Consider the following 10,829-nt stretch of genomic DNA (forward strand, 5'->3'; position numbering starts at 1 on the left):
TTTGGCTTCTTGTTTAACGCGTAATTTAAGAATATAATTATTAGTCAGTCACCTCCAATCTCTAATTAAAAAGGTCTGGAGAAGTGATGTTATCTCTGTGTTGAAAATATAACAGGTCTGCCTCATCGCTAAGGGGAGTGCTTTCAGAAGACAATCATTTTTTCCAAGGAAGTACATATCTCCAAATGGATATCTCTAGATGCTCTATTACAGCTGCTTTCCAGCCAACTCAAATAGAATCTTGGCCTTCTCAGAGATGTCATACATATCCATCTCAACATCAACAAGAGTCAGGCCCAAGCCCTTTATAAAGCCCTCAGAATTAAGAACTGTGTCTAATTCCTCCATATTACTCACTTTACAAGAGTGAATCGGATATCCTTCTGGTGCATCTCCAAAAAGCTGAGGGGCTGCACTATAATTCCAAGGCGCCACGTCGTTGTACGCCTCGTCCATCCCATGGATATATCTCTCATATGTATACCCGCTGTTATTGATGATGAAGATAATCATGTTGACACGCTTGTGGATAATAGTGCTGAGTTCTTGGGCCGTCATTTGGAAGCTCCCATCTCCGTCAAGAAGAATCGTGCGGCCTCTTGATCTCATAACTGCCTTTGCTTGAGCAACTCCGAGAGCAGCAGGGAGCATATGACCGATGGAAAACCACATCCCAGATGCGATCAGCTGAGAAGATGGTGGAAGAACCAGATCGCGGCCTCCTATGATGGGTGTTGCATTACCGAGCAAGACTGTGTCGTTGGGCTGCAGGTGTTTGTTCAGGTGAATATAGAATTCATCTTGGATGATATACGCCTTGGGATGCACCTCGAACTGCGGTTGAAGTCGAAAGTCTTCCCATGAGGATGTATGTTTGATCGGCAGCCTGGTACTATCAAGCTTCTGAGCCATCTCCTTGAGAACCTCTTGGACGTCAACCAGCTCGTCTTCAATATGGTTCCTGCCAATGAGAGTCATAACATCTCGATCCGGTAATACAGCCCAACCGAGTGTTTGTGTATCGGAGAATTGACATCCAAAAGCCAGGACAAGGTCTGCTGACTTGACAGCTGATGTAAGGTCGACCGTTCCGATAGAGCCTGAGTAAACGCCGAAGTAGTTTGGCAGCGAGTTGTCAACCATGCTGGCACCTGACGGTAAAGACACTGTAGGAATGCCTGATCTTTGAACGAATTCGTTGATCTCTTTTCTGATCGTCTCTGCGCCGTCAGCTCGATCAACTATAATGAGAGGTCGCTGAGAGGCGTAGAGTTTCTGTAATAGATCTTGTGCCGTTTTGCTAGCGTCGAGGTTGCGAACTGTGTCGGGAATCGGGTCTATCGGATGCTCCAGCTTCTCTGACGATATTCCCGTCTCGACAACATCTGACGGCATCTCTATATAGACCGGCCGGCTATGGTGTAGTGCCTGCGATAAAACCCTATCTATCTGAGCCGGCACCTCCTCCGGCGTCGTCTCAGCAAGATCAAGCTGCGCTACAGTAAACTTCTCCGCAATCTCGCGGTAAACTCCAATCCTGGAGTCAGCCATCGTATGGTGTATATGCAAGTGCGATTTCTTCCCGCCCACAGATGAACCTGAGACTTGTCTTGCGCGTCGCGAAGGAGTTCCGACAATATGAACAACGGGCAAATGCTCCGCATAGCTTCCAGCAACGGCATTAGCCGCACTAAGCTCACCAACGCCGTAGGTCGTTATCAATGCTCCAATACCAGATCCCTTTCGATGGCGTTGAGCTCTTGCATAGCCATCTGCTGCATATCCGGCATTCAACTCATTGCAGCATCCGACGAACTTCAATCCTGAACGTGGGAGATGGTCGAGAGCTCGGAGGGTGAAGTCGCCTGGGACGCCATACACGCGTCTCGTGCCTGCCTGCCTGAGGCGTGTGAAGAGGTAAGATGCCAGAGGAATCTTTCTGTTTATCATGGTGGCTATAAGCTGGGTGAAGACAGTTGAGTACTGACAGCAGTTTAAAATTGTCGGTGAATCATTTGACCGGCAGCGGGGTTGACGATCTGATTCGCGGATTTGTCATGACTGTCAGCCCTATTTTCTGACTTGAATACGACAACCCGTGATGATTACATTTCTTTTGCCAAGATTTGCTTCTCACGTATTATTATCTCGATAACTGGCAGCGAGGATATGCTGTTTGTAACTCATGAAATTCAGTCTGACATGTGGATACACAAGTAATAATCTGCTCTATCGGTTTAGCTTGATTCTTATAGCCCTTACCCCAGTGGCTGGCTTAGACATAGCGCGGCTTTACGGATATATACATAGCACTGACCACTTGAAAGCAATCGCGAGGGATCCACAAACGACGACGAATTCTCATATTAAGCTGGTTCAGGGTAGTTCTCCAGTTTCTTTCATGATTTTACCACATAATTCTTTAAACTCAAGTCCCACGGATTCTCTACATACATTGCATGCTTCCTTTCTTAACTTTTAACCTGAGTCAAGCCTTACGAAATCTCACCCGACCTCTCCCAACTTCGAGTCATTCTATCATTAATCACCTATAGACTTGATCCTTCAATTTGATTTAAGCGCCCTGACCCAAGGTTGGTTTGGTGTTCATGCATAAACCGTGAATCATTCATTACCTTGTTGACAACTCACGTGCTGCTCGCAACATGATTGGCCCCTTCGCGACATGAGGTAACAGGCACCAGTATTCTTTATGCAGGTCTCATCCTTCGTCCATAACCATGTCGACAAGATCTGTATCACCTTCTTTTTCCGTTTAGATCAATGCATTCAAGTGAATGCCAAGTATTTTCGGGACATTAAAGTTTAAACCACCGAGGCACGGTACAAACGTACGTGTAGTCGGACATTCGGGTCCGTGGAGGTTGATGTGTTGTAAGTGTTTATCCACAGACAGATCCACTACGACGGCGCTGTTGGAGCCGATACGCTGTCCCGGGAGTCGGTGGAACTATTATCAGAAAGGGGAGATAACCCAGCGTTCCATCGAAACGTCAGCTGTCACACGTGGAAACTTTAATAGATGAGTATACAACCTATATTGATTCCTTGCATGGCAACGCAAGTCATGCACAGTTGTATCAATACTACTATTTCGCAGAATCCTTTACGGCGTCTCCGTCTTCCTTGTCATCACTTATGATGTCGCGCGGAACAACATCTCACTCACTCGATTCCGCGGACGCACTAAACATGCCGTGTAGCCGGGCCGAGTCCCACCAAAGGATCGGGTGTCTCAGCGCACGGGTCGCTCTGTGTGTCTGTCCTTCACAAGGCTGAGTGCTGTGCCATGCCGCCTTTTCCATTTATGGGCTCACTAACATTTGACGATCAAGATCGCCATCAACGTCATCGAGTAAGTTGCCTCAATCGGGTAGTATAAGTCTAGGCAGCCGAATATCGCGGTGACATGGTGAAACTGGAGGATTTAGCTTGGAGCTACAAAGAGTCCGATCGGCAGTCGAACTGCCAAGGCTGTTGTAGTTGGGTTGGACCCTTTGGTGGCTTGTACATCCGGCTCTCCACTATCGTCATAACGTTGATGATGGATCGCTGGATCGCTCAGCCTTGGTTATCTAAGCGACAAGAAGGATCATTGCAATGATGGCTGATGTTCAGCATCAAGGAAACCAGAAATCAATGCTGATCCTGCTTGATATGGTGTCCAGCTCCGAAGAGATCTCACTGTAGTCTGGCTATATAAAGAGAGAAATATCCTTTGCCAAGATGGAAATCAACAAGCATCAGAATCAACTTCCTTCAATCATTCATATTACACTTCAAACTCTATCACCATGCGTTCACTTCCCGTTGCAGTAGCACTAACAGCATCCGCTGTAAGTGCAGATGTACAGATTGTATGGCAACATGCCAAAGCATCCAGTCAAACCGCACTTAGCGTATACGACGGCTCAACCCTATTGGCCCAGAGCTGCTCGAGTTTCATCCCTGACGCTCCCAGCAGTATTGACTTTACAGATGTCGATGAGAACGGCTTTGGAAACTTTACTGTCGGCGCCAAGAAGTACCTCGTCCACTCCAAGGCAGAGTTCTCGGGAGGCCCGATCTGCACGAAGAAGTTTAGCGCTGAAGCAACCGTTGTCGAGTGCTCTGGACTTAGCTGGAAGCCCAACAAGGCAAAGATCGAAGAGAACTGCCATGACAAGGAAGAGGCTAAAAGTGCGCTTCGGTTCTTGACTTCCAAGGGTTCAGCATCGGGCATGGCAAAGCGCGAGGCTAACCCTATCAATGACCCCCCGGCTTGTTCAGTCTTGACAAGGACTTCCCTAGTTGGCGATGGTAAGCTCTCACTTCTGTATATGGTAATCCATGACTAAGTTTACTGACCTGGATGGTTTAGGCGATCCCCACCAGAATTATTTCCATAAGCAGCTTTCGGTAAGCTAGTCCCGTCGGAAACTCAATGCTTTGAACTATCACTGATGAGGCTCAACTTGCAGGAAGTTGTAAACTGTGGAACTGCCCAGTCATGCAGTGTTGGCAACTCTCAATCCGTCTCGTACACTATCGGATGGACTGCTACCCTCACCCCTGTGAGCTGGATCAGCGGAGGCTTCTCAGTCTCCGAGAGCTGGAACACTGGAAACACCTACACTTGTACTGGAGGCCCTGGTGAAGATGTTTGCGTCTGGTACAACACTGCTCATACCGCTTGTAAGTATACAAGGATTTTCGCATGCAGGCCCCACAAAGAAGCACATCGACTAATTGACCAATAGATACCGTTCAAAACAAGGAGAGAGACTCTTGTGCGGTTGGTGGAGGTTGGGACTCGACTGGAGATCCGTTTGTCATGTACTCACCAAACGAGTCTAACCGTGGTGGCGGTTACTACTGCGTCATCGGGACATGCAGGGCTCAGGGCGATAACTACTGGGATTACAGCGGCCGCGCTGGCGGTCCTTAGATGCAATCCCTGCAATTTTCGTCAGCGTAAAGCCCGAGAGCCCGATGATCCGGTTGAACATTACCGCCAACCATATCCGACTGATTGTGCCCAATGAAAGAGGTTGATAACATCACATGGAATCATTGGAGTGATCAAGGTCGAGGTGTCGGTGTAGATTTTGATAGTACATATATTGAGATTCGTTTGAACTCTCTTCGCTAGTGTGTATAGCGGAGCTACAGTGACTGGAACCCTGTTTATAATTCAATGACTTGCATTCGTCACTAAGATTCTCAACGGCTTTAGGGCTCCGACGGAACGTCAGAACTATCAATTGAACTAGCAAGGGCTTCGGATGATCGTAATACAGGGGTTGCGGCTGATACGGATATTCATGTTTGATTTATCTCCATAACTTCAGAACGACCTCTCTCTAAACTCAACCATTGGCCCATTTCGTGCACATGTAATATGGTCATACAACTGAAACTCCCCTGGCCGATGTCTACCGTACTCGGCTTTCTCATTGCCAGCTCCAATATCCTTCATGCTCTCGACCACGTTGAAATCCATCTTCCAACAGATGATAGCCATAGCAAGACTAAGTTCGGCGTGAGCAAGTGCCCTTCCAAGACAGACACGAGGTCCGATGGAGAATGGAACGTGAGCGTCTGGGTTATGAGGTCCAGTATGCTTTCCCTCTGATAGCCATCTCTCAGGCATGAACTCAAAAGGATTGTGAAAGTACTCCTGGCTATGTTGGAGACTGAAGATGCCGGTTCCAACGTTGGTGCCCTCAGGAACGTAGTGACCGTCAACGATCATACCGCCCTTGAGGACCTCGCGGAACGGTGCTGCTGCAACTGGGGGCGTTAGGCGTAAGCATTCCATGATACACGCATAGAGGAAGCGACAGGAGTTGAGGGTTGGACCGAGACAGATCTCTTCTCGAGTTGAAAATTTGGAGCGGACTTCACGGGTAAGCCTATCTTTCTTGTCGGGGTTTCTAGTAAGATAGAAGAACAGAGACGCCAAAAGGGTTGATGAAGTGTCAGAGCCTATTGATGTTAGTTGAGCTTATGATCTTGATGGAAGGGTTCACTCACCTGCTACGAGCATAAGAATACTTTCGGCAACAATTTCATCCTGGGTCAGTTTGTTTCCTGTAGTTGGATCTGCAGCATCCAGTAAGCCAGACAAAACATCATCCCCTGACCCACGTTGCACTCTCTCGGTGACCAAGTTGTGAGCAAATCGTAGGAAATCCTTCCGTCCAGCGACGGAGTTGCGGAAGAGGACCTTGTCCATACGACGCCACACAACATATGGCCACTGCACAATGACGCTTATACGCTCATTCGATCGAGCAAGTGCAGGCGGAATATGACGGTACCACGGACTCCGGATCAAATCGAAGTTCTCACCAAAGACAATGGAAGTTACAAGGTCGAAGAAAAGATAATCGCCTATGTAACACAGCATGTGCTGTCAGCGGGGACCATGAATGGGTGTAGCGCATTTAAGGAAAAAGGGCGGCCAATGGAGTTTGAGCTTACACATTTCTGACATGTTGAAGGGCTTCGATACGGTGTTTTCTTTTCCCGCTGACACAGGGCAGACGTATTCGCAGAAACGATCAATCATGCCCGTGATCTTGGGCTCGAAGGATCGGATGGCTGAATCCGATAGCTTCTGGCTCAAGATCCGCTTTTTCCATGCATGCTCGTGCCGATCCATCAGGGTGAATGTACTAGGAGTTTTATGGACCATGGCCAGATAAGCAAGGCTCTTGCGCACGTTCTTGTTATGGCCGTAGACGTCTAAATATAGCATCAGATTATAAACTTTGGGAACAGAGGCGAAGGAAATAACCTTTGTATGCCTGAGTCGTGTTCATGAGGAGGTAATTTGGTGAGTAGCGAACATAGGGGCCTGGTGCAGAACGTAAGCATCTCTCTTACTGCAGAATAGATGAAACCTTGGGTACACGAACCATATTTCTCATGACATTTCCACATATCAATATGTACATCTCCAATCCAGGCATGGTAAGCTGCACGGAGCCCTGTAAACTTTCCCCAGAAGGGACCGGGGTACTTGGCGAGAGGATGGAAGAAGGCGTAGTAGACAACATAGCCAATTACCTATTGCAGGTTAGCCGCCGTTAAAGTGGAGTTTTTTTCTTTTTCCTTTTAACTCACCGGAGATAATGCAGCTGCCAGTAGGACGATTACTAAAGACGGTGGTGGGATAGATCTTGAGATTTTGATTGCGTAGGGTAGCCAATGGGTTTTCATATGCGACATGGGCATGTCCCATGAGGGTAGGGAGACTACGCCTTGTAGTTCGCGAATCATGGTTTGGCTTGGGTTGTTTTAGTTGGTGTGGCGGTCAGTGATGCCGATGGACCGATGAATTGTGGTTATAATAATGGTTGATCAAGAACACATTTTTGTAGCTGTAACGTCTCTCATCTATCTTCTTCAGTCCATCACGCAGACATGTTTGACATGGAATTATCCTCAAATCGGACAAACAATAGCGACACAAATGTTAATTGTGTGGGATTCTTGGATTGCTGGAATACAGGATTGAGGATTGAAGGATTACGGGATTTGACTGTATATGCCGTGCATCCATACATCTCAAATCAATAATCTCCTATCGTGCCGTGCCGTGCCGTTTGGATAGTCTTCCCTTTTCGCACTAAAAAGATTTAACTCGCGATGAACCTATCGGTGGTATTTCTGATGCATCGGTCCCGAATCATTAGTCCCCTTGCAGTATAGACTCGGGACACGCCGCAGTGGGATATCGTGGGGTGGGCTTGCATGTATCCTTCTGTGATGAGACATACCGCCCTGTCTTGTTTCCAAGGGTTGCGTGCCGTGAATAGAAAGCCAATCAAGGTGCCACGCGATATCCGGATACCACTCTGTTGTTTCACTAGGTGTGACATCCATCAGCGTACGTGCGTGCATTCTGGTTGGTATGGGGGGGATGATGACCGCAGGGCCGGTAGGAGTTATGCCCTGGGACGGGCTGGGCTAGGGCTCAGCTCCTACTAAGAGCCAATCTAAATCGGGGAGGCAGTAAGCCTTATTAAGCAGTGCGTGTATGCATGTTCCAGTTCTTTTCTTGTTTGCTGACTGAAAACAAAGTACCTCAACATATTGTCATACCTGAGCTATTCTGGAACAGCGAGGCTCCGTGGCCAAGAAATGCTCACTAAATATAAGAGCCGCGTAACCTTATTGGCCATATAATCCCCGGCTCTGCTCCGCCTGTCTGACTCGTTCCCACTGTTTGGACTCCACAGGTTTGTACGAATTGCCGGAGACCAAATGACGCGCAACTTTAGCAAGGTCGGGGAAGACAAGGGGAGCTTGCTCGTTATTTTACCCACAAGAGGCAGGTTGTATTATCTCATTCCCTAACCGCTGAACCTTGCTGTGCATAATGGCAAGACAAAGACGCATATGCTTCCCTGCAAATCCCATTGAGGCCCGGGGTCGAGCTAATAGGACACCTCATCTCATCCCATGCATGCGAGTTCTGTTCTGTAGGTATCTTTTCATGGGGGCCAAGGTTTCGCGTATTTGAACTTTAGTTTGATCGATACAACGCTCACTACATGCCGAAAGGGCTATATGCTGCGTTTGACAGGCGAGGCATGTATCCATTCTGCAGAATAATCAGTGAATCTGACACCTACCGGATGGAACCCGGCTTGGCGATCAGGCCCTTTACAGAAACAATGTGACGGCCGAGTATGTAGATGCTCGACGTAGGCAGCTATCAATCAAGTGCCCCCAAATCTGTGCCATGCTGTTACACATCATACGATGAGTACGTTATAAACAGAGTTCGCGCGGAGCAGACCAAATGATTATCGCGATATTCCTGTCTGACCTTTTGTGATATTTTCGTTCAGACACACTATCTATCCTTTCAGCCTTGTTTCCTCGAACCAACAGAACAATGTTTCCTCCATCAAATAATGCCAGAGGCAGGCCAATCGTTGCTGACTGGATGGCGGGTGTCCAGTCACTTCTTCCCCCGGTGGACTTTGATCACCCCAATGACAGTGCTGAACCTAATCGTCACCCGGATATTAGTGGTGCGTACCAGAACAAATCCGTCTATAACCCCGCGGTCGCATATAGCTTCACCTCCAAGACAGATCAACTAATTATCTTATTTTTAGCCATCGATTTCACGTCCGACGACTTCAATTTCTCGACAGATTTAACAGATGATGTGTTCTCAAACCGACTGCCTCTATTATGCGATGATACATTTGATGATTTCTTCTCATTCGATCACGATGCGAAGTAAGCCAAGATGCACGTTGGTTCCGACGCCAAAACATTTCTAACCAACAGGATCTTATAGTGGCAGTGACAATTCCTACCCCATCTCCCCATTGACGGAGATGGCCCAATCAGCCAACACGACCAACATGCGCGCCGACGACGATCAACGCAGCAGCCCCCGATCCAAGCGAGCCAACACCACTACTGCAGGGACACAGCAGAGGGACACACAAGATCTCAGGTGTTGGGACCACGGGTGTAACGGCCAGTTGTTTACGACGCTGAGCAACCTGAAGCGGCACCAAAAGGAGAAGTCTAGCCAGCGGCCTTCTTATCCGTGTAATATGTGCGGTGCCATCTTTAGTCGTACTACGGCGAGGAATCATCACATTCAGAATCAGAGCTGTAACAGGATTCGACGACATTCTAATGGAAGGGTGCGACCGAATAGAGCGCTGAGGTCGTTGACACAATAGCGGGTGCACAGTTTGCTTGAGGCTAGATCGGTGTTTTCTTTTCAGTATAGTTATGGCATATTTGAGGTATTACCCTTTACTTGGCGATGCAAGTAGCGACTCATGACTCCGCACAGGACGTAACTCTGCTGCCCACTGCACAATGAATGAGTTGTGGCAGACCCCGCAGAACGATCTGTAGACACTCGCCGTGGTAATACCTGTGCATGTGCACGATTCAAGGCCATTTGGAGTTCTGATAGAAATGCAAAATGCATGTTATGCTGTCGGAAGTGGATATATCTTGCAGCGCAGTATCGTGTTTTTTTATCGGTGTTCCCTGCCCACATAATGGATTGCCATCTCTTCTGCAGCTGCAGCGAAGACATAATGTCCGCAAAACCGCCTGAATCATTGAGTAGTCAATAATATCAGTTGTTCCTTCATCAACGTTTTCCGTGGGCTAGATGCAGTGATTGTTTCTCCGCTTCGGGCAATTCTCTCATTTCCTCCATTTCAGAGCTCCTGTAATCACTACAGAGTATCTTTCGCTACCTGGAGTTTCTCAACTTCCAGATAAATCTTGGTTGAGGCCCTCCTGCCTCCTGCATTTCCGTCGTCTCAACCTCGCGATCTCCGGGAATAGCATACTTTGGTAGCCTTGATACTGCGCAAGATTGAGTTTGTTAATTAATTCATTCGCATAAGTAAAGTCAAATTAATGACTTGCATAGACTCTGATGGCACGATGCGACCGAAAGAAAAGTTAGATGCCCTGGAAGACTAAAACGCCACGATAAGATCTTTATTCTTAATCTGAGGACGCCCAGCATTTAAATACTTGAGAGAAGCACTATTTGATGGCGTGATGGGATGGGAATAATACGTGCACGCCGCTGAATACGTGATTGCATGTGAAACTAACCCGCGGGGCTTAGCTACGAGAATGAGCGAGAAGATCAATGGTCATAATTGCAGATTATGACGAATCAGGTACTGATTTAAGCAGAACAGAAGCGATACTATTCCATTCTGAGGTGATTTAATCTCATGCCGTTGGGCCTTTCAGTCCGCCAACGGTGCGCTGGACACGACCGAGACTCCGTTGATATCGAGATATCATTTCGA

At 47.7% G+C, this 10,829-nt stretch overlaps 5 protein-coding genes across 5 annotated transcripts; 3 read left to right on the top strand and 2 right to left on the bottom strand.

The window, feature by feature from the left end:
• Positions 1-17: 17 nt before the first annotated feature.
• Positions 18-2,203, bottom strand: BKA55DRAFT_585137 (thiamine diphosphate-binding protein). The gene has a single exon (XM_046194415.1). It carries the CDS (start codon positions 1,948-1,950, stop codon positions 208-210), a length of 1,743 nt encoding a protein of 580 aa, XP_046041906.1. The 5' UTR covers positions 1,951-2,203; the 3' UTR covers positions 18-207.
• On the top strand, positions 2,068-2,640 carry BKA55DRAFT_218010 (uncharacterized protein). Its single transcript, XM_046185218.1, has one exon. The coding sequence runs from the start codon at positions 2,186-2,188 to the stop codon at positions 2,480-2,482; it is 297 nt and encodes a 98-aa protein (XP_046041907.1). The 5' UTR covers positions 2,068-2,185; the 3' UTR covers positions 2,483-2,640.
• Positions 2,641-3,720: 1,080 nt separating this feature from the next.
• On the top strand, positions 3,721-5,148 carry BKA55DRAFT_218000 (uncharacterized protein). The gene is made up of 4 exons (XM_046185217.1): positions 3,721-4,320; positions 4,382-4,419; positions 4,482-4,695; positions 4,761-5,148. Exons 1-4 carry the CDS (start codon positions 3,816-3,818, stop codon positions 4,946-4,948), a joined length of 945 nt encoding a protein of 314 aa, XP_046041908.1. The 5' UTR covers positions 3,721-3,815; the 3' UTR covers positions 4,949-5,148.
• A 173-nt stretch (positions 5,149-5,321) lies between these two features.
• Positions 5,322-7,764, bottom strand: BKA55DRAFT_585142 (cytochrome P450). The gene is made up of 6 exons (XM_046194416.1): positions 7,132-7,764; positions 6,924-7,074; positions 6,803-6,862; positions 6,487-6,750; positions 6,037-6,396; positions 5,322-5,988 (listed from the first exon to the last, which is right to left on the bottom strand). Exons 1-6 carry the CDS (start codon positions 7,285-7,287, stop codon positions 5,348-5,350), a joined length of 1,632 nt encoding a protein of 543 aa, XP_046041909.1. The 5' UTR covers positions 7,288-7,764; the 3' UTR covers positions 5,322-5,347.
• Positions 7,765-8,911: 1,147 nt separating this feature from the next.
• Positions 8,912-9,722, top strand: BKA55DRAFT_697633 (uncharacterized protein; the record flags this gene model as incomplete). Its single annotated transcript, XM_046200411.1, has 2 exons — positions 8,912-9,264; positions 9,326-9,722. 2 exons carry the CDS (start codon positions 8,912-8,914, stop codon positions 9,720-9,722), a joined length of 750 nt encoding a protein of 249 aa, XP_046041910.1.
• Positions 9,723-10,829: the final 1,107 nt, after the last annotated feature.

This window comes from Fusarium redolens (genome assembly GCF_020744475.1).
Source record: "Fusarium redolens strain MPI-CAGE-AT-0023 chromosome Unknown BKA55scaffold_29, whole genome shotgun sequence".
In the NCBI taxonomy this organism is placed as follows: domain Eukaryota; kingdom Fungi; phylum Ascomycota; class Sordariomycetes; order Hypocreales; family Nectriaceae; genus Fusarium; species Fusarium redolens.

Coding starts and splice junctions, on each gene's coding strand:
- BKA55DRAFT_585137 (XM_046194415.1), bottom strand. CDS start 1,950: ATGATAAACAGAAAGATTCCTCTGGCATCTTACCTCTTCACACGCCTC.
- BKA55DRAFT_218010 (XM_046185218.1), top strand. CDS start 2,186: ATGAAATTCAGTCTGACATGTGGATACACAAGTAATAATCTGCTCTAT.
- BKA55DRAFT_218000 (XM_046185217.1), top strand. CDS start 3,816: ATGCGTTCACTTCCCGTTGCAGTAGCACTAACAGCATCCGCTGTAAGT. Junction 4,321..4,381: donor GACTTCCCTAGTTGGCGATG/GTAAGCTCTCAC, acceptor TGGATGGTTTAG/GCGATCCCCACCAGAATTAT. Junction 4,696..4,760: donor CAACACTGCTCATACCGCTT/GTAAGTATACAA, acceptor ATTGACCAATAG/ATACCGTTCAAAACAAGGAG.
- BKA55DRAFT_585142 (XM_046194416.1), bottom strand. CDS start 7,287: ATGATTCGCGAACTACAAGGCGTAGTCTCCCTACCCTCATGGGACATG. Junction 7,075..7,131: donor TGGCAGCTGCATTATCTCCG/GTGAGTTAAAAG, acceptor AACCTGCAATAG/GTAATTGGCTATGTTGTCTA. Junction 6,863..6,923: donor GAAATGTCATGAGAAATATG/GTTCGTGTACCC, acceptor GTTCTGCACCAG/GCCCCTATGTTCGCTACTCA.